Source organism: Nilaparvata lugens, chromosome 3 (assembly GCF_014356525.2).
Source record: "Nilaparvata lugens isolate BPH chromosome 3, ASM1435652v1, whole genome shotgun sequence".
Taxonomy (NCBI): Eukaryota; Metazoa; Arthropoda; class Insecta; order Hemiptera; family Delphacidae; genus Nilaparvata; species Nilaparvata lugens.
The window spans coordinates 72,346,429-72,369,483 of record NC_052506.1 but is presented as its reverse complement, the minus strand read 5'-3'; the positions used below and the strand labels follow the sequence as shown (position 1 = coordinate 72,369,483).

At 33.1% G+C, this 23,055-nt stretch overlaps 2 protein-coding genes across 3 annotated transcripts in view; one reads left to right on the top strand and one right to left on the bottom strand.

The window, feature by feature from the left end:
• The window catches only part of LOC111064357 (gamma-aminobutyric acid receptor subunit alpha-6), a 12,357-nt gene extending 9,991 nt beyond the window's left edge, over window positions 1–2,366 (top strand). The window contains exon 10 of the mRNA XM_039424476.1: window positions 937–2,366. Coding sequence (XP_039280410.1) covers window positions 937–1,151 — 215 coding nt within the window. The 3' untranslated portion in view covers window positions 1,152–2,366. The remainder of the gene's footprint in view (window positions 1–936) is intronic.
• LOC111051996 (esterase E4) lies at window positions 1,241–23,055 on the bottom strand. 2 transcript variants are annotated; one of them, XM_022342016.2, is made up of 11 exons: window positions 23,028–23,055; window positions 14,145–14,396; window positions 13,295–13,429; window positions 12,482–12,629; window positions 10,930–11,115; window positions 10,592–10,788; window positions 9,745–9,898; window positions 5,750–5,925; window positions 4,226–4,352; window positions 3,384–3,516; window positions 1,241–2,726 (listed from the first exon to the last, which is right to left on the bottom strand). In XM_022342016.2, exons 2-11 carry the CDS (start codon window positions 14,334–14,336, stop codon window positions 2,567–2,569), a joined length of 1,608 nt encoding a protein of 535 aa, XP_022197708.2. In that variant the 5' UTR covers window positions 14,337–14,396; window positions 23,028–23,055; the 3' UTR covers window positions 1,241–2,566. The 2 variants fall into 2 exon arrangements, with proteins under 2 accessions (XP_022197708.2, XP_022204353.2); XM_022348661.2 differs by lacking the exon at window positions 23,028–23,055 and adding an exon at window positions 14,532–14,672.

Below are 23,055 nucleotides of genomic sequence, written 5' to 3'. Positions count from 1 at the left end.
TGTTCTGTTCCGTTATTCTAATTTTCCTGATAGTTCAAAGTATATGGGTACGGTTGAAACATATCACATACAATGCAAGTCAACTCTAGTAACAATTTAATATCAGTTATGAAATACATGTTTTATAATTTATAATTGATAAAGTTCAATATTTTTACAGTTAGGCCTATAATGGTATAGAGTGAATTAACATTTTATCCCAACTAGAACTGATATAATCGTATATAAAAATTCATTAGTTAATTGAATAACGGAATAAAATTATTCAAATAATTATTAAATAATTAATTATTTTATTAGTTCATGATATTTTATTCTGTTGTTCAATTATCTAATGAAATTTTTCATCTGTAATGAAATTTTTGTTATGACCCATTTTTCATCTTTACAAATTCTGTAGCCTAATATTTTGTGATTGCTTTAGCAATTTAGAATATTTTAGATTATCAAAATAACTTATAGAAATAACTCACACATAATAAATAACTTTTATATATTGAAATAGGTCTATATAACTTTAATGCAAGAAAATTAAATTTACTTAAAGTAAAATGACTTTGATAAGATGAAATCAACTTCAATGAAATATATTAAAAACTTTTATAAGAACATTTTTTTTGATAGTGAGAAATAGCTTCGCTATTCTTCAATATCAGTATATATCAATATAGGAATAACATTTATGGGTTATCTACCAAGTGGTATTAGAGATGAAAGGGATGATAACATATTTTAAAATAAACTTAAAAAGTACAATTAGTTTGTTATAATGATGATGAATTTTATAATAATTCTAGACGATGATTGTATTATATTACTATTTTTTATTTTCAATGAAGCATTCATGTACATAATTAGTGTAGGTATTGAATAAAGAGATTGATTGAGTAAATCAACTACCATGTTAGTTAAATAAGAGTGAAATGAATTTTACAGTTGGAGATGATGCGTATCGCAAACAGCGGCAAAGAGAAGCCTCACAGAGAGGCCCTGGAGTTGCAAAACACGTCAACAGCGTTTCGTACATCGACAGAGCGGCCAGAATATTATTTCCAGCTTCGTTCACGTTTTTGAACGTCGCTTACTGGATGCTGTACTTCGAGTACCAACAGGAGTTCGGCTGGCATGACATACCATCAGTTAGTCATTAGACACTGCTGTCATGGATTAACCAGTTTTTATCGAAACCTGCATCAATTATTTCCGTATCATACATAATATTCATTCTAAAAAAATTTCGTTTGGAAAATATCAACTAAGCGAAGCAAGAAAAACACATCAGTATACAGCTGGACAACTCCATTGATTTGAACTCTCACGAATGAAATTTGTTAAAAACAAGTATAGCTTGATTTAATAAAGTATTAATTCCAGATTAGGAATAAAATTCCATACTAGTTGAAACATCAGTAATGAGTTTCTTAATTATCAAAAATATCAAAATCAATATATAATAATATGTTTATGAGTATTATTGTAAAAACTTCTAAATGAAAATTATGATCAAGTAATTCCAATTAGAGAGAATACAAATTAGGTCGAAGTAGACAAAGTACATTGTCAACTGTTTCAGCTAGGTCAGTCGAGTATCCTACCACAGTTCTACTTTCAAGTAGTTGTTGCTTAGACCATGCATCTAATTCAGAGGATATCAAGTCATACGTTGTAGATAAAAAATAGCATTTATTAATTAAGTAAAATATTCAATTGTCATGACTCAGTTAAGACTTATCCGAATCCTATGATGAGTATGTCATAACGAGAATATTATTTGATTGTAAATTCGAAATTTCAGAGGCTATAAACCTCTTTCAGAGTGCTCTAATCATGAAATGGATTAATATTGTTCAAAGCATCTGTATCTCGCTTTTCTGCTATTATTAATACAAGCCATTATCGCAGAGCAATTTGTGTTTCATTCATCCTGTTAGCACAAATATAGGCCTACAACTTTTCCTTTTTATAATTCTGTGACTTGTCTGTGAGATTTTTCAATGTATTATTGGAGTTTGAATGTGATATGACCTCAAAAATCTCAAGAGGTAACAATGATTGCTATGATTTTATCAAATCAATTATCATGATTTTACATGATAATGTTATGATTGAAAACGAAACTGGAAACTCATATTATTACCTGGTTTTGAGTAAATTTCAATAAAGTACCTAGTTTTGTCAAATTTTCATTGTAAAGAATTTAAATAATCCATTATCTATATGATTTCATAATCCAAAGATGACATGTTGATAAATGACAAATGCTTCCGGTATGTTCGTATAAAGGAGTCTACTTCTTTAATCTTCCACAGTAAAATGGCCAACTCAGATAACCTATATGCAAACCAATTCGGAAAATTAAAAAAAAACTAGAGATAAACGCATGTTTGTATTGTAGAACAAAATAATAAACTGTGAATAATAAATCAATTTTAGTCAATACTGCCAGCCAAGATTTCCTGAAATTAGCCTAGAATACTTGGACCAGGATGAAGACCAATATATTATGTAAAAGTAAGGTCTCAATGAATGCCCAATGACTTTTGAAGGCAGCTGAGGCATTAGCTTATCAGAGTTCAGTGCGCTCATTATTATCATTGAGCAGCCAATCTTTCCAAAACTGTGATCTAGCACCAAGCATATTATTCTTCATGTAAAACGTGTTAGTCCCAATATGCAGGTAGTTCATTTTGCATAGGTCAAAATTCCTCCAGCCTGGATAGGATACTCTGGAATCAAAATAGTATCATATTAAGTTTCTCATGGAAATATTTATATTTGTTACCAGTATTCACAAGTATGAATTGAATTTCATGTATATAAATGACTTCCTTATTATAATAGATTCACACTTGGAGAATAACACTAATATCTAAAATTATTATTGGGCTAAATACTTTTTCAACAGCCTGTTTCGGTTAATGAAGATAAAATTGTATCACTATTATCAAGCCACAGACTCTTTATAGCTAGAATTAACAAAAGTGAAAGAGAGTCCACTTCAATAACATTGGATTTTCTAAATTATCTCAGATCACCTCACACAATCTGTGGCGAAGGAGACATCAAAGTTACAAAAATAAAATTCAGATGTGTGAGTTTCCATTATAAATAATATAATACAGTTAGTTGATTTATAAATGTATTACTCCTACTGTAAATACAGTAGACCTCTCCACAAGAAGAAAAGTGAAATTTTTGAATGGTTGACACTCTACTATACTTTCATCATTCTTCATTCCTGACATCTGAGGTTTGGAATAGACAAATTAATTAGGCTTCAAATATGATGGGTGGTATAACTCAATTATAATACTAGTACTGCAGTCACAATCTTTAGAGAAGTTGATGATAATATTTTTGTAATTTAGAAAACATAAACTCACCCTAATTCGACAAATCCAGCAACAAGTGCAGCAAACTCAGCACTGACTTTCTTGTCCTCATCAGAGATTCTGTGCTCTCCAAACTGAGACTGATAGGGAAAAATCAAAAGCTGATGATCGCCGTGCGCAACACCTGCAATTAATCATTCCAGTTCTCTTAGCACACCCACATTCATTCATCATATAAGTTATGTTTTACACATTTTCAACCATTGAAGCAAAGCAAGTAAAAACTCGTACAAAATGTTCAACTCATTTTATTAATTTTCATGGATGTTATAGTTGTAGTTGTTGTAGTTATTCATATTTTTATCAATAATATGAACTTATTATTATTAAAAACAATATAAAAACATGAAGTAGGTACTTTTTCATTTAAACATTTTAGACTTTAAAACATTTGAAACAACTAGTTTCGGCCTACTTTGGCCATTTACAAGTTTAAATGCAAGAATAAACAAGTTGATATTAGATAATGTATATTCATATGATTATTTTCATATGAAACTAGTTGTTTGAAATGTATTGAATAAGAGAGTATTCCATATTTTTATATTGATTTTAATAATTTTAATAGAGTAGCCCATACAAGTGAAGTGAACTTATTTTTATATTATTCCGGAGTTGACAATTGGTTTGTTAACATTGTAGTAGCATTATCCACGCAGAAGTGAATACTTATGTGGCACCATACAGTGAAAATAGTAGTAAATAAACAAATTTCTTCAATTTTTACCTCAAATACGTACATATACTCAGTTTAACTTATAATACATGAGCTTCATGATATTCAAATCTGATAGGAATAAATTAATTGTAAAATATAAAATTTTGGTACTAGCCTTCTAGAGTCTTATTACGGAGATAAGTCAGAGATCCTCTATGAGTGTAATAAAAAAGAAGAGCTGAACCATCATGATCAATGAGCTCTTTGAGCATTGCACGCCAGTACATCACGTCTCCACACATCTGAAATGAAAAAGTGCAGAGAAATTATCTCCCTCAACAATATCACGTTAGTAAAGTAATATAATAAGCTATTAATACTAGTGATGAATAAGCTAGCAGCATTCCACTATGACAAATTCCGCTGTCATGGGAGGTAAATGCACCACAACGCACAATCAATGATCAAATTTGGAGACTGAAATCTATCAATACATTTCGAAAGTTTTAAGAATACCAATTATAATGGTATAAGACAGAATCCTTCCACATATTGTAGAAATTTAAATGATGTTATTTCCCATTTTACATAAAATTATAATTTAATTTTTGTTTGATAATTTATAGATTAGTTTGAGAAGATAATAATTTTAAAACAGTAATTTATTATCATATTTCACTATCCATAACGAACCGCAAGTTAATAATCCGTTTTGAATTATTTTCGACGACACTACAGTCTAATTTTTGAATATTAGTTATTATGAGTGTTGAAAATGGATTTCAAAAATCCGAAAGCGCTCCACATTTGAGTACTAGTTTTTAATAACTAGTATTCAAAAATTGGACTGTAGTGTCGTCGAAATTAGTTTGAAACGGAAAATTTATTGACAGGTGTACATATCTATTATTATTATATCACTTAAATGATGGATACGAAGTTAAATTTATAAAGTTCTAGAATGAAGAGGATGAACATTGAAGGATAAACTCTGATTTGATGCAGTTTTATTGGTTGAATATTCAAAGCTAGGTAGACCTGAATGGCTGGATTTATGATCAGAATGGAGCATGACATTGATTGATTGAGACTCTATGACAGAATAATTGAAGGATTAGTGAGAGGGATGTTGAATGGTTCAGCACAGCAGAGAAAAAGAATGAGTTGTGTTAATTCACTGACATGGTTACTCACAGAATCATAATTTTTGTGGAGATACGAATTAATTTTTTTGTACAATTAAAAGCACTGAAGTTAAGTGTTAAGTATGGTGTATGGAGTTTAAAGTAATATCAAGCATCAAAATTATATGGTGAGAGAGAATTATTTTTTGAGAACTGTGGTTATGGAACATTGGAATCGACCATTGCTGTGTTTTTTTTTCAAATTGCATGTTGTAATATAATTAGGGTATTCGATAGACGCAACGCAGAAAATTACAATACGGTATTACAACTACGAGGTATTGAAGCCTAGGGTGAACGGATTGAATTCTGTTATAATTCGATTTATCACTGTAAAATTTCTAATTTCGAGTCAATGAAAAGTTCTACCATGAAGAATTCTTATACCATGAAGAATTCTCATTGTGGGAGTACGAAAAGTTTATTCCAATGGAAAGGGACACATTTCAAGATGAATTAATTTGTAGAATTACATATTTCTAAACAAATAATGAGTATGAAACTGATTAACTTACATGAGTGAAATTCATGAAATTCCCAGAATGTATGCCTGAGTTATCAAGATAAAACTTCTTGATGGCGCTTGTAATTTCGTTCTTATTCTCAAACTGATCGTATCTTAGGACGATTGGGATAATGTTGTCAAAATGTTGATTGATGCCAGCTATGAATTCCGGCCTCTGGATTATAGCTGAGTAACAAAAATTGAAATTAATTGAGGAAAATGATGATAAAACCATTTCACAAATTAATGTGAGTTGAATAAATAATATTTTCATTTCATAGAATTACCTGCATTATAAAACAAAATGAACGGTAATGAGCTGTGGGGAAAAAGATAACAAATGATTGCGTTAGGCTGGCCACTAACAGTTGAACGAGCATGCACACACACAATTGACTTACATGGATCTGGCCGCGACACCACGCGTTAACGTCACACCTCCAAAATGGGCACCTGCTGTTCGCATATCCCGTGAGGTGTGACACGCGATCTACTACTCAACGGCATTGCCAAGTCGGTATATAGGCAAGTATCATGGAGGAGTTAAACCTGCATTGAGTGGAACCAGTACTATACAGTTCCGGCGGTGCGTGGGCCTGCCAAAGCCCGGACTCATCCTCTAACTCGTCTACAGGCCAGGAAAAATACTCGTGGTTCTCAATTGTATAAGTCTTGGCGCTTGCAAGTCTACCACACAGAATACGAAAAGGAGACGCGAGCGTTTCGGGAAGAAGCAACAGTGAGAGCATTTTTCGACATGCTATGATGCTACTTCCAGAGATGGAGGAGTTACCGGATTCCCATAGTCTGGCTTATGTGAGTTTCACATGCCTGCTACTTCCAGAGACAGACTACCCTGATTCCCATGGTCTGGTCACAGTACACATACAGTATGGAAACTCGGCTAGAACCCTGGCACAAAAATCCGCCATCTTGTTAGGAAGTTCCGCATTGTAATACCTTTAGTATTGATGGGAGGTTCGGATCACTTTACTGATCCAGATCAATTTATCTCGTTCACTGCCGCGAGCCAATTAAAAGACCAGGATTGGAACTTTCTAAGGTCACGTGACATGTCTAGTATTTGTGCCATGTAAAAAGCACAAATGGTTGGATAGGCGTTTGATTGACAGGTTCCATTCTGTATCTATTCTGTGGTCTGGTCTCTCACTGGCTAAACCCGAAACTCCACCGGAAGCTTTGCTGTGCCCAGCTACTCCTAGAGACGGAGAGTTCAGGCGAATCGGTCAAGCCATGAACCTCCCATAGTCTGGAGCCTTCAGCCAGCCGTACTGCTATAAGCCAGGCTACTTCCAGGGACGGAGTCACACAGTCATCACGTGTACTCCCCCTGGTTTTCCCTTTACCATGAGAACCAGCGCCAGCGGCTGGTGGATCCAGTAGCTTACTTCCTGAGCGGGGGCGAGAAACGAATTACCTAATATTTGATCCAATTTCTCCTCAATAGTAGACATTGCTTCGTGCTGTTTGGATTGTCTTACTCAACGGTAAAAAGAAATAAAATCACCGGTAGACATTATAAAATGGATTATCTCAGATTATTGACAGTTTTGAATTGAAGGAACTCTAATTTACTGTTACAGATGTATTGAATAATGCTTATCTGTGAATTTAGTGCGGTAGGTCACGGCAGATAACAAAGTAACACTCAGTTCAGCTGCTGCGATTCTCTATCCTATCTGCTAGCCCTATCATGTACTACTATTTTTATTATTGTTTACAGTATACTATAATCTTCCCTCCTTTGCTTGTTTGGTAAATTCAGCTCTCAAGGTTTGACGCAGGTTGATCAAAGTCCATCTTTCGTTACATCAACGTGCGTATTCCTCTTATTTCAATTGATCAATCTAACCTAGAAACTGACTTTTGCAAACTTCCTAATGCATGAAAACCGTTATTAAATGACACGAAAAACGAGATTTTCACTACACTAGACACTCTCAGATCTGAGGATACTTAACTTGTTCATAAAACGGTTTGATCAACACTTGAATAATTTAAATTTTTAAAATTATCACGACTACGTCTTGATGACTGTTTTCCACAGCACTTCACGGCTGCCAACCCTTTTACAAATTAATTTGAGTTAAATAAATGATACTTTCATTTCATAAAATTACCTGCATTATAAAACAAAATGAACGGTAATGAGCTGTGGGAAAAAGATAACAAATGATTGCGTTAGGCTGGCCACTAACAGTTGAACGAGCATGCACACACACAATTGACTTACATGGATCTGGCCGCGACACCACGCGTTAACGTCACATCTCCAAAATGGGCACCTGCTGTTCGCATATCCCGTGAGGTGTGACACGTGATCTACAGACTACTCAACGGCATTGCCAATCGGTAGGCGAGTATCATGGAGGAGTTTAGCCTGCATTGAGTGGAACCACCACTATACAGTTCCGGCGGTGCGTGGGCCTGCCGAAGCCCGGACTTATCCTCAACTCGTCTACAGGCCAGGAAAAATACTCGTGGTTCTCAATTTATTGTATACGTCAACTATATACGCTTGCAAGTCTACCACACAGAAGCCAAAAAGGGGGCGCGAGCGTTTCGGGAAGAAGCACCATTAAGAGGGTTTTTCGACATGCTATGATGCTACTTCCAGAGATGGAGAAGTTACCGGATTCCCACAGTCTGGCCTATGGGAGTTTCACATGACTGCTACTTCCAGAGACAGACTACCCCTGATTCCATAGTCTGGTCACAGTATACTTAGAGTATGGAAACTCTGCTAATACCCTGGCACAAAAATCCGCCATCTTGTTAGGAAGTTCCGCATTGTAATAGTATTGATGGGAGGTTCGGATCACTTTACTGATCCAGATCAATATTGATCTCGTTCACTGCCGCGAGCCAATCAAAAGACCAGGATTGGAACTTTCTAAGGTCACGTGACGTGTCTAGTATTTGTGCCATGTAAAAAGCATTGGTTGGATAGGCGATTGATTGACAGTTTCCATTCTGTATCTTTTCTGTGGTCTGGTCTCTCACTGGCTAAACCCGAAACTCCACCGGATTCTTCGCTGTGCCCCAGCTACTCCCAGAGATGGAGAGTTCAGGCGAATCGGTCAAGCCATGACCTCCCATAGTGTGGAGCCTTCAGCCAGCCGTATCGCTATAAGCCAGGCTACTTCCAGGGACGGAGTCACACAGTCATCACGTGTACTCCCCCTGGTTTTCCCTTTACCATGAGAACCAGCGCCAGCGGCTGGTGGATCCAGTAGCTTACTTCCTGAGCGGGGACGAGAAACGAACTCCAAAGGAGACCAAGCTCCCACCCGATTCCATCACGGCTATTTTTGTCATTACAGCTGTGATCACAGCGAAACACTTTGAGCATACTTTTTTGAGGTTAGGTTTTTGTATTTCCGAATTATGTTTCTTGTTTTTTCTTCGCTGCTCTATTTGATGTTAAATCATTTTTCTATCATTATAAATTGTAATTTTCCAGTGGTATATTAATTTTTATTGTTTTTTTATTTTACCCTCTCGCTTATTTAGTGTATGTGCATGCACGTTTATCCTTTAGTGGCCAGCCTAATACTGGCTGTCTAAAATTATATTTTCTAAAATCATAAAATGCATGAGCTGGGGAAATTGAATTGATGGCCTTTCATAGGAATATGGTCTCTTCTTAGTTGATGATGACAAGATCTAGAGACCTTGAAGTTAAAGCGATAGAATAGCCTGATATGAAACTTATAATTTATAAAAAAGTATCTTTAGAAATGAAAAACCTTGTAGGTCTTGATTATAATTACGGTATACAAAATTAAAGATTCAATTTACATTTCAAAGGCATTAAGTAGGATTAGCTATTTTCAAAACATTTTTGAAAACGCATTTTGTGATAAAGACCATTCAAAATCACATAACTTCTAGGTTAATTATTTCATAACAAATTTTCAGGATCACAGGAACATTTCACAGGAGAAAATATAACTATGAAGATTGAGAAAATGGTGAACTTACTCTCTGAAACCACATATCCATCCTCAGAGGTGTAGCCAACAATCAATGGTACAGTTGATCTGGACTTTACTGAACGCTCAGTTATGAAACATTTTTCCTGACAGCCATTTTCCAATACAGGTCGGAACACTAACAGAGGTTCATTCCCCCAAACCTTTCAACAGAAGCAAAGTTGTGTTTATAAATAGCTTAAAAAAACCAGGTAAGGTTGGAATAAGTATTTATAGTAATCATGATAGAAATACACATAATATTTCATCAAATCGGAAAAAATATATGATAATATATATAATTAAAAAAATATATAATTATATGAAAAATATATAATTTAAAATTAGTGTTTTCATTATGGAAAAGTACCACAACATCACTCACAACACAACTGTAAGGTTAAAATATATTACACATTGAATTTCTCTATCAAGATACATTGATTCTAATTGTTTTTATCAACGGTAGCCGATATAATATAATAGCCACCTCTAATACAAGTGTATAAAGATAATACAGGTGTATTAGAGGTGGCTATGATAATATGCATTTTTCGTGGTATGAGAGTATGTTGGATGTACGACACAGAGTTATAGTGAGAAGCTTATCTTAACTTAGCTACTACCACAAATGCAAGAATAACACATTTTTATCTACTTAATCATAAAATAATTATGAATAGTTCCAAAATCTATTAGTAGTGGTGAACGGTTAACTTATATCCTTATTTACAGTTTACTCGAAATAGTTTATCCTTATTTAGTTTACTGATATACTTTTTTCTTATTTTGGGTATTTATTGAATCTGTGAACATTGATTCATTTTCAATAACTCAAAATATAAAATATGTATCACCTTCAAATTCTTCAGATTATCATAGATTTCCTTGACTGGTTTTTCCCGAAGACATTTCATGACTACTGATGAGTCATTGCTTGTTGGACATTTCAAGAGTTTCGCTAGTCGTAAAGTATTAGATTTAGCAAAGCTGGCTGAAGTGGCTCTGTGAGAGTCCATAGCAGAGCTGGCTAGTATCGCTCTGTGGAACAGCCCTGAAAATTTACAGAATTCTTTAAAGTTGAATCCAGAATAAAATGTGGTAGGCTAAAAGATAAATTATATTGAACATTAGAAACTGAACATATCAATAAATGGATGAATAAATTGATGCTATGGTTAGTATTGTCGTATACCTGCACTCATTTCTGAATGTAGATGATATCCAACACTAGTAGCGCCAGCGCTGTGCCCAAAAAGAGTGACTTGACTGCAATCTCCACCGAAATAGTTTATATTACGATTGACCCATCTCAATGCGGCCGCTTGATCTTTGAATCCAAAATTACCTCCTGCTTCAGCATCACCTATAGACAAGAACCCTGAAACAAAATCGCATATGAGGCAAATAAGCAGAAATAATGAATCTATTATAGATTTTGTTCCAATAATAAATTTTATTTATTTATACAATATAATTCTCAATTATGAATGATTGGGAAACGAACAACAGACTTATAGCCCAAAACTGTTCATTTCCAAAATTTAGATAGAAATTGTCCAAAAATTAATAGGTTACCGTATGTTTACACTTTATGATTTTTGTTCAATTTCGAGTCCAAAATGAATATGAACTAGGAATTTAGAATTTAGAAAAGAATTTTAGAATTTTGAATATTATTTTTTTCTTGTCTGTTAATCAGGAGATAATATTTGTGTAGTTCTTGCTGCCGAGCAAATTTTATATGATGAAATTTGTTTCGTTTTCCAATTGTACAATAAATTATATTACTGTTTCAAGAGCAGTTGAGTATTATTTTTTAATAAGCTTACTAGAAAGCCTCTAGTTAGTAAAACCTCTATATAAAAATACAAGTAGGCCTACTTGCAATAGGCTACCACTTATTTATAGAGAAAACCTAAAAGCTAAACATCCTAGCTAGAAATGTTATGAGTTTTGGCTGATACTTTCTCAATTATTATTTATTACAAAGTTTGATGAAAATTTTCCTCTCAAAAAATACTTTGAATAAATATAAATTTCCAACGATAGAAATGCTTCATTTGGATTTTTTTTACTGGCATGGATGAAAAAGACTCAATAAACATTATTGACAAATACATTCACAATATTAGGCTACCATAATCAATTTAATTTTAACCTTCTATTATAGTTTAAAAATAAATTATTAACTAGGCTACACATTAAATTGAATTCAATTCAGAATTTCAATGGAAATATTTATTAGTAAAGATATGAGAAACACAAAAATAATATTAAATGGATAATACAAACGGAACTCATTATTTCTATTATTTTCTCCAGTGTTCGATGTTATTTCTATTTCAATAGATGAAATATAAGTACCTAACATTCAAGTAGTTAAAAATATATATACTCCTGTACTGTAACATTAGTCATTGATTAATTGGCCTAATTTATATAGCCCATATTTGTAATTGACGTATAGATTATTGGAAATATTAATCAACTACCTCAATATTTCATTGTTGATCCCGTGAGATCGATTTGGGATCACGGTTAAATAAACAACGCTTATAGTGCTAATCTACAACATTATATTTTTAGAGTACCATTCGGGTTTTGTATGCTATGACTTGTGTGATATAATGATGTAAAAATAACTTCCCTGGTCATGAAACAATAAAGCGAGAAAATCATGAAAAATATTTGGATTGGTGTGAGTACAAGATCACAAATATTATTGAAAACTACCATCAACCTACCTAGAACACTCAAACGATAGTTGATGGTCACTAGTATACAGTCACAGTAATCCAGCAGAATTTCCGGACCCACGTCTTTACTATTGGATGAACCAAATGCTAAGAAGCCTCCGTGAATGTAGAATAGGACTGGCAGGTTTCGCTTATTCTAGAATTAAAAACATGAATTATTTTCATTATATGAATGGAACGGCAAGACATAGTAAGTATATCATGCTAGTGAAACCCATGATATACTAAGGTAAAAACTCTAATTCTACGGTAATGTGAATGTTGAAATGAATAGAATATCCAATGTAGTTTAGTTGGTCTGGACCGATATTCTTTATTCTAAAATGTTTGCTTTAGTACTAGATCATGATGTGTTTGAAAGAATTCCTATTTTTGATCACTCCCCTTACTTTTACCACTGCGCAAATTACAAGCACATAATAAAGCGGCAATTAAAACAAATCACAATCCTAATACATTTGGTACGGTAACGTAGTAGGAATCATTGTCATTGTTTTACCAGGGAACAAACAGTATTGGCTGTGAATTTTTTGTCATTTGCAGCTTTAATATAATATGTAGATTTCCTTCTCGTTTCTTATCAATTGTTTCCTATCGTGTTTATTTCAAACAGAAAAATATTAACCTATAGTAAAAAAAAAAATTATCGAACAAATTATTTTAAATTTCTATCTTGTTTTCTGTCAAGTTTATTCTACTTTTTATAACGCAGGAAAATTTCAAATTCTGCGTACTAGCATTTTGTTAGAGCGTAAACTTCCCATAACTAGATACTTTGAATTTGTTTTAAAATTAACTCACTGTTACTGGTACAAATACGTTGAGAAAGAGGCAATCTTCACTGCCTATAAGGTCTTTTCCTCTGAACTGTGTGCAGGCTGACCCATCTTCAACGGCCGATCTGACACCTTCCCAAGGTTCAACATCCTCTGGATCCTAGAAAGTAACCCGATAAGTCTGAAGCCTGAGTCTAAAAGTCTAAGTTAGAAAATATAGTGTATACTATTGTAAGGCAAGCCAAATTAAAAACATGAAAGGATACAGGAGAATTCTGAAAATGAAATATTAAATCATGAATACAACATTTTTAAATCATTCAAGGGGAGGCCACACGCAGTGTCAACAAACTTACTCGAAAACAGTTGTGATTATTAGAATAAACCTTTTATGGGCCACATTAATTTGTTTCACAGGTCCCAATTCAATCATAATATGATTTTAATAACAATTTATCGCCATAATTGATTGCTTGAAGATAGCAAGTTAGTTACTGGATAGAAGTACCGTAATCAAAATCCTTTGAATGAAAATCCTACCTTATGCTCATGCGAGTGATATATAGATGATTATACTGAGATCATGTACAACAGTAAGAAAATAATGTATTCGTTAATTTTAACCACAAATGATTAATTTTCACGTTCTAAGTGAATTTTAACAGAAATACAGCAGATGGATTTTTTTTTTAAATATATTAAATTGAATAAGTTTTTTGTCTTGTATTATTATTTAATTTATCGACAATTTAAAACTGACTCTTCGATTTATATTTCAAATATAATATGAAGTTATGTAACATCATTATTCTCATGAAACTCATCACTAGATTTTTTAAATCATTGAACTTTAAACTATCTTTAATAAAACTTGCCTTGAATCTGATTGGTGGTTTGGCGTAGCGAATACCAAGGAAGGCTCGTACGTTTTTACCACCCCACGTCGTCATCAACTTCCCTTTAACAGAACCTTCATTCAGTTCAACCACCAGATCATCATCATAATCATTCACAATTTCACCCGCGCCGTAGCTTAGGAATAGAAGTAGAATATTCACCAACAGCATGTTGATTTCGGGCGGATTCTAGCCTCTAGCAGCACCTTATTTTGATAGTACAATCATTGGCTGGAAACAAAAATAAGATCAACACCTTGAAAAATAATCAATGTTTTATATCACTGAAAATTCGAATATGTAATAACTGAATATCAGCCCTATCATTGAACAATGTAATTGAAGTTATGAAATTTGCTCGCTTACAAGATAATACAAATCGATTTATCCGTGGTATAGCCTAAGGTACCTAACTGGACAGTAAAACACACTTCCGTTTTAGAAAAAGCATCAAAACTGATCTATGTAGCAGCGCAAGGAAAATTAATTATGAAGCGCATGTACATAATAGTCGGTAATACAGTACTGTATTGATGAAAAACATCAACTCTTCACCGCAGATAACAGAATTCTCAAGCGATAAATTGTCTTTTTGTAAGCTTAGGGAAATGACAGCAGCTGCTGCTATCAAAGCTAACGTCACTGTTCAGTATACAAACAGATACATCTGAAACCAATAATTGATCATTATTGACATCGAATTGCAACAATAGCAATGCTATGAAATGATCCAACTACAAATACTCCAAGCTAATAAGTACGAGTAATAAGTCTGTGTTATTAGAACAGTACGGTACAATATGAAATTGGTAATTTAAAATCATTGTTATCAACATGGATCATAGTCGTCGACAGGTATACTCTTGATAAAATATTTAAAAAATCTGAGTTGAATCAACATTAGACATAGAATAGGATAGAATATTTATTTCGCCAATATACAAGATACATAAAACAAATATGTAAATTATGATGAATCTTGATGTTTTGGCACAGCCAGCAAAGTCAAACTTGTGCGCTAGCTGTAAATTCGAAAAAGAGAACAGTACAAAATAAAAAATCTGGTGTGGCGCACTCACACAACTTTCCTTGCCGTTATGAAAATTGATCACCTGACGCTAGTGTTCCCGCGCATCTCAAGTCTACTATTCAAAGATTTGAGCCAGCTGGTGACAGGGCAATAACGCTGAAGACACACGAGGTGTGCTATCTCTTCATAGTGAATCATTTAATAGAATCAACAGTTGCCAACAGTTTGCAATTGGATAATCACATTTTCTCGAATTTCGAGCTTATTTTCAATAATTTTAGGTGAAAATGTTACTGAACATTAGTTGTAGAGATTCTCATGCTGAATCTTTTCCACTCAATTTTTTTTTGTTTAAATTGTGCCTAAAACCTGATAATTGAGAATCTAAAATCAAACTTTACATAGATGGGGCGGAGCTCCTGAAATTTTTACAGATATGAGACTTGTGGCAGTTGATAGAGCTCATTAATGACTATGTCAGGTATGAATTTAATCAAAATCGTTGGAGCCATTTTCGAGAAAATCGCGAAAAACCCTGTTTTTGACAACATTTTTACCATTTTAGCCGCCATCTTGAATCGCATTTGATCGAAATTGTTCGTGTCGGATCATATAGTGTAAGGACCTCAAGTTCCAAATTTCAAGTCATTCCGTCAATTGGGAGATGAAATAACGTGTAAACAGACGCACATACTTTCATACACACACACATACATACCAATACTCAAAAACCACTTTTTTGGACTCGGGGACCTTGAAACGTATACAAATTTAGAAATTGGGGTACCTTAATTTTTTTCGGAAAGCAATACTTTCCTTAGGTACCTATGGTAATAGGGCAAGGAAAGTAAAAATTACTGAAAAGTGAAAAAACAACAAGAAGAAAAGATAAATGAAAATGAAAAGTAGCCTACTAATAGTACTTCTAATAAATAATACAATGATGAAGAAAAAATATGAAGTAATTTGGTGTTAACATTATATCCACTAGGTGAACCAAAACCAAATCAAATACAATTTATTCTTCTAAATGAAACTGAATAAAGAAAAATACAAGAAGAAATTTAAAATAAATTAATTAAACAGAATAACATAATACATATTTTCTGAGTAATAACAAATGGCACAGCACTTTCCTACCATCTAGTGCTTACCAAAATCCAGATACATTCTAAAAATAGATAAACAGATTCAAGATGATTTGGGAAATGAAATGTTTGTTCTATAGGAATATAAGTTTGATTCAAAATTGAATTGTGGATTTTTTCTTTCAAATCAATAGACTATACAGAGTTGAATAGCCTAGATAAAGGTTTCATCGGAATGGCAAATTCCTTGATTCATCACGAGAAGAGAAACTGATATCGAATGTTTATAGATTCTTTAAAACTGTTACAAAATATATTGCTGGATCTTATAGCACCCATTGCATACAGAGCAAATTACATTATTCGAATACAAATACCTACTGTTAGAAAGGAAAAAGAACCTTATGAGTACAAATTTGATTTCTTATTAAATCTTAATAGATTTTAATAATTGCAGAACTCTCAGAAAACACAGAATAAATAATATGTGAATGTTTTACACTAATAATAATAATATTATACATTCAATAAAAAATTGAGAAATGAGGAGGACAAATCTTAATATTCCTATGCAAAAGTGCGGTGTTCTGTATTTTCCATGCAGATTAGTTTTTAATTGTTCAGTTCTCTTCACAAAAGAAAATAATACTATAGATGGGCCTTCAACTTTTCAATAAGCAATATTTAGAATCAAAACTAATCTGCTAAAATTCTGCTAAAATTCAAACTAAACGTACAACCCTTTGAACAATACATTAGAGTATAATAATATAAATTTGCACTAAACTACACTTGATAATTATAATTAAAACTTAGTACTTTTAATTATTAAAACTTATTATTATCACTTAGTGCCGAAATACTGCATTACATGCAACCAGGTCCAGTACTAGTTACTGAATGCATTGAGTCACAACCTGTTCAAGAACATTTTTACATGTCGTGTTGGAAAGATGACACCGGAAGTGGTAAATGTGGTTTAATTCGTGAAGTTTCCGTTGATCAGTAATTTTGTTCCAGAAGAACAATGAATATTGTCAACAGATTCAAATTTGAGCAACAGGTGTTTTTCTTAGAGGAACAAAAAACTTTACTCCAACTCCAATTCAACTCAACTCTTTGCTGAATTAATTTTGATGGAAAGTTGAAGAACGTGTATAAAGCTTATTCTGAATAAATGTTTCTTCAACTTGAATAAAATCAGAATTTTATCACAGTAATAATTTTTTAGTTGATGTTAAACAATTTTGAATCATATTAAGAGGTAAGATTTTAAGATAACACCTGATGAAAAGGGCTCCGTAGAAGCCTGAATCAAAACCACCTAAATATCTATATACAGAGTGGGTGAAAACTCCGAGAACGGCTTATATCTCATACGCAAAGGTAATTTGACGGTGGGTGTGATTGGGGACCCTACTCAAATTGAAAATACTACTTTACTATGACTTTGAAAAATCTGGTCTGCCATCTTGGAACCGCCTCGTTGAATGCAACTTTATTTTCTTAAATAGGAAGGTGGTCATGCGATAAATGATTTCGATTTTTCAAGAAAAAATGAATGGCGAATACCGCATATCGATATCTCAAACCGTTTCGAAGATATTCACATTATTAATCAATTCTATTCAAAGCAGAAAGGAGAGAAAAGAGTCCGAGAATGGCTTAATATCTGATACACAAAGGTAATTTGATGGTGGGTGTTATCGGGGATTCTCCTCATATTGAAAAGACTACTTTACTATGACATTGAAAATCTTTTCCGCCATCTTGGATCCGCCATATTGAATGCCTTTTTTTTTTAATAGGAAGGTGGTTATGCGATACATGATTACGATACATAATTACAAGAAAAAAATAATGGCGAAAACCGCACATCGATATCTCAAACCGTTTAGAATATATTTACATTACTAATCAATACCACTCATGTATTTCATTTCTGATATGCATAGTATTGATTAATAATGTGAATATCTTCTAAACGGTTTGAGATATCGATGTACGGTTTTCGCTATTAATTTTTTCTTGTAATTATGTATCGAAATTATGTATCGCATAACCACCTTCCTATTTAAAAAAAAAATCGCATTCAATATGGCGGATTCAAGATGGCCGTCCAGATTTTTCAAAGTCATAGTAAAGTAGTATTTTCAATTTGAGTAGAGTTCCCAATCACACCCACCGTCAAATTACCTTTGTGTATGAGATATTAAGCCGTTCTCGGAGTTTTCACCCACTCGTGAATACACTCATGATTATACATGAAGTTTTACCCACTCGTGATTATACGTGTATAATGAATATAGGAGGTCCTGCCTGAATTAATAGTATCAGTCTGGGGGTAAGAAAATTAGATGTTTTGCTGAGTCCCAACATCAGATTTCATCAGATTTTTATGTGGCTTCAAATTTCAAACTTTCAGTTGAAATATTTTTTGACTGGAGACAGTTAATGGCTGAACAATACTAGTGAGAGAGAATTGGGAAACTGAGTTATATGGTTGAAAGCATGGATGGATCGACTGCTTGGGCATGAGCGGAAGCGCATTGAAACGGAGTCATTCTTGCCTGCATGACGCATTATTCGAATCAGCAGAATTATTACAGCACTCTCTTTTTGTGATTCATTTGATACGAGCTAAAACAAAGCTTCTCAAACTAAAACAGCTTCTCCCTCTTTTCAATTCAGACATAAAGGCTCATGTTCTGAGTATCGAGCAGTTCAGGAGCAAAGATAATCCAAGAACATATTGAAATTATTTTGAACAGCAATATTGAAATAACGCGATATTACATAACGATTGAGCCGCAAGTGCTCTTCATAGCGCTAGGGAAGCCCCAGATTTCTGTTACAAATAACAATAATTCAATGCTAAATGAGATTAATATAGTTCACGAGTAAAGATAGGACGTAATGCTTAGAATTGTACCAAGAAAAGCACGCTGCACCAGAGTGAGCTAGTACAAAGGCTAAAACTGGTAATTCTTGGAATATTAGTTATCCAATATATTCCTAGAATGTTTACTTATTCAATACCAAGTATTTGTGAAGATTCATTCAACTCTTAGGATGAATAGAAGTCGATAAATTGGAGAGAAGCCGAAAGTGTAACCTTTGGGGGGTGCTCTTGAAGCCAGAAGTTTCAGGCTTGTGCCTGGTTAATGAGAATGATTATAATAAGGGATGAATATACCAACAGCTTGCAGTAAAGCGATAATGGAATCATTCAATATTACATAACGATTTGGTCTTTATCACCTTTTTGGTTTGGATCGGGTCTTTATTCAGCAAGTGCTCTTTATTCGCTTTAAGTGGGTTTCGGAACACCGAGATACGATTTCTAAACTCTTGAATGAAATCAAGCAGAGTCAGCTTCTCAAGTGGCATCCCGTCCAACGAAATTAGAAGGCGCATGAATCTTAAATTATTATCATTCGCTATTATTATATTCTATATATCAAATAAAATATAGCACAAGAGTTATTGTCATCAAGAAATAATGATACATGGAACTCTTAACAATAAATCATGAGAATTAAAAACAATAATTTTTCTTAAACATGAAAATACGATTTTAAAATGGATAGTTGTCCTTATTAGCATAGTTTGCAGTATCTTTACCAGCTCGTAGAAAAATTGACTAAATTAAACTGATAATAAAGTTGAAACTGAAGTCAATCAACCAGCAAATACGACAGAGCAATTTTCAGTACATAGCCACATTTTAGTGAGATCAAAAGCAGAAATCTAATAAGATAAATACATTTCATAAACAAATACATTCTACATGAAAATAGAAAACAAAGCGAACTGCACCAATGCGATATCAATAATCAACCTTCCGTTTGTCACGAAGATGCTTGTGTTAAGTAAATAAGTAAGCTTCAAGTTCACCTACTTGTAAATAAACATTCTCTGAAGCAATAGCAGTTCAAAGCAACCTGATTCAGAAGCGATAAAGTCTCCTTTCCATTTAGAATAGTTTGTGAGTCTAGTTCTAGTATCTGATTATGTACAAATAGGATTGGATACTGGACCGGATCTCTTTGAATGGATCAGGGCCAACTTCTTGCATCTTTAAAAGCGTTTACCAATAGCTCCAATGCTGTCAAATCTATACTGATAGCTCTATTAGTTAGTTAAGAGCTGAATCTTTCTGCAAATAAATTGCCGTACCGGTACTAGTAAAGTGTAGTTCTTGAAATTTTTTTAATATTATAAATGTCTATATCTTGATCAAGTTGAGAGAATATTGCACCATAGAAGCAGCTGGACAGATCAATATAATAATAACCGATATTCACATAACAGTTTACGGTTCTAGAATGGAATTTAACACTCTTGAGGTAAAGCAAGCTCTGCAATTTCAGCAATTTCTGCGAGCTCGTCGAACATAGCATAGCCAGTTAGCCACCACTAATATGGGTGTCGTTTCATTATTATTCTTCTGGTCTCTATTCCCAACTTTTCCAATTTTCTTCTATATTGTTATAACTATTACTCAGGTTCAAAAATGGTTCCATATTCTCTTACTTCGTTATTAATAATAGAAATTATCAATAAAGCAACAATATTATTGATGCCATTCATAAATTTATTAGCCATCACAAAATCTTGATGAGGATGTTCATCCTCTTTCTAAGATTGATTTTAGAGACTTGAAATGTTGTCAAAAAATCCACTTTATTTCAATAAAAATTATTTCACAGGAGCATGCTTTCGTGTGTTTTTGGTTTTCGAAATGGAATGTTGATACTCTGGTACTCTTATATCAATGATTTTAATGACTCCTTTCATATTTTACATCTACAAAATAAATTCTGGTTCTAAAATGTATGTTATGCGGTTCATTCGACATTCTCCAATACTTTTATGGGACATTCAGATAGTAAAGATAAAATTTGTCAATTTTAATGAATGAATACCGGTAGGCTACTAGTGGCATCTTGGTATTTGGTATTTAAGACAAAATCGACAAAGGAATATTCAAAATGAACTGAGCAAAACAATTGCCAAATTAGGACATACGAGTAGGAGTACTATGAACAAATGAAAACTTGCAGAATGTTGAACACTGATAGAAAAAATCCTATTACATACTAATTGTATTGTTTACAAACAAAATTCACGAGCATATTATAAAATCATTGATGAATTAATTATCAGTATGCTGATTAGAATAAGAAACGGAAATAGAAATTAAGATTTTGAATGGGAGAAAGATAAAGACGATAGCATTCATTCGAGCAATTGATATTTTCACACTCCATTAGCGAAAAAACGCCGCAGTGGAACTTAATTGGTTTTGTTATCGGTGAATGGCAGTGAATAGCAATGTAATTGATTGTGAACCAAGAAGCCTGTGTTGGTATTGAAAATGGTTGTGAAGATCAGGTAAAAAAGTGAAGAAAGGGAAAGACAGGAGTGACAAAGTGTGAGAGAGGGAGATTTTTAATGGAGTGAGAGAGTAATAGGAGATATAAAGTAATAAGAAAAGGAGAGAAGAAAAGGGTGACACCGGTTAGTAAAACCGATCAACTTGTAATTATTTGAGCTACTTCCTCGGGCTTAGATTGAACACTACTTCCCTTCCTGGTCTGTACACAGCAACAGCAATTACATGGGAAGAAGGAAGGCAAGCTTTCTACGTTTAAGTACAGCACTGCACTGGCTCACAGATCAATTATTGCGAGTAAGTTAACCATAGAGCAGCTGATTGTTTCAGAATGCATTCACAATTGCAATTCGTCAGCATACTTTTGGACCAGAGTCTGGGTCATTCAACAGGAAATGGGAAAACATGCATTCAAAACTTCGTAATTGAGCTCAGAATAAACATACTGCAATTTCAATTGTATTGAATATGAATTGTTTTGGATTCATAAGAGTTTGACAGAATGATTCATAACGGATAATATTACTGTCCGCTAATGGATATAACAAGACTTTATGAAATAAAAGAGGTGATTCATAAAAATCTATGCAAACTATTTAAATAGATTGAGGGCCAGACAGTGATATTGTGAATTTCTCTATTTGTTTCTTATTGATTGATTTCTCATTTTTCATATTCATATTATTTAACACACATGTTTAATAAATTGACGATTGATGTTATTTTTTTCCATAATGATAGAACAAATACCACTACCGTCTACCACTCCTTATAATAATCCGTTATTATATTTATTCATTTATTCATTTTTATTGTCAATTTAGAATATTCAAGACATATTACAAACTCGTTATAACCAATATGATATATCATTAAAAATATAAATAAATGAACATAATTATTCATACATATACTTGAATAAAATAAAAATAATTATTCATACATATACTTAAATAAAATAAAATATATAATCTAGGCATCACCAGCAAAAAGAAACTCTTTGCCCGCTGGTGAGAGTTGCAAAACAGTAAAATAAAAACATAACTAGCATATATATTACAGAACTAGCTATTGTGTCGTAGCCTGCCACATCATCAGCATCATCATCATTACCATCGCATCATCATCAGTTGATTTTGGTATCTTATTATTTATTATTTGTTGATCTTTTTAATTGTGAGTTCGTTAAATTACCTTCTATTCAAACCGGTTCATAGAGGAAAAGTAAGTGGTATAAGTACGAGCAGAAAACAACAAGGCTATATGAAATAATTCAGAGTTAAAATGAATCTTAATGATTCTTGTTAATATTAGTTAGTAGAATGATAGGGGTGATAATCAATTACCTTTAAAAATGATTTGAAGGGAACTGTT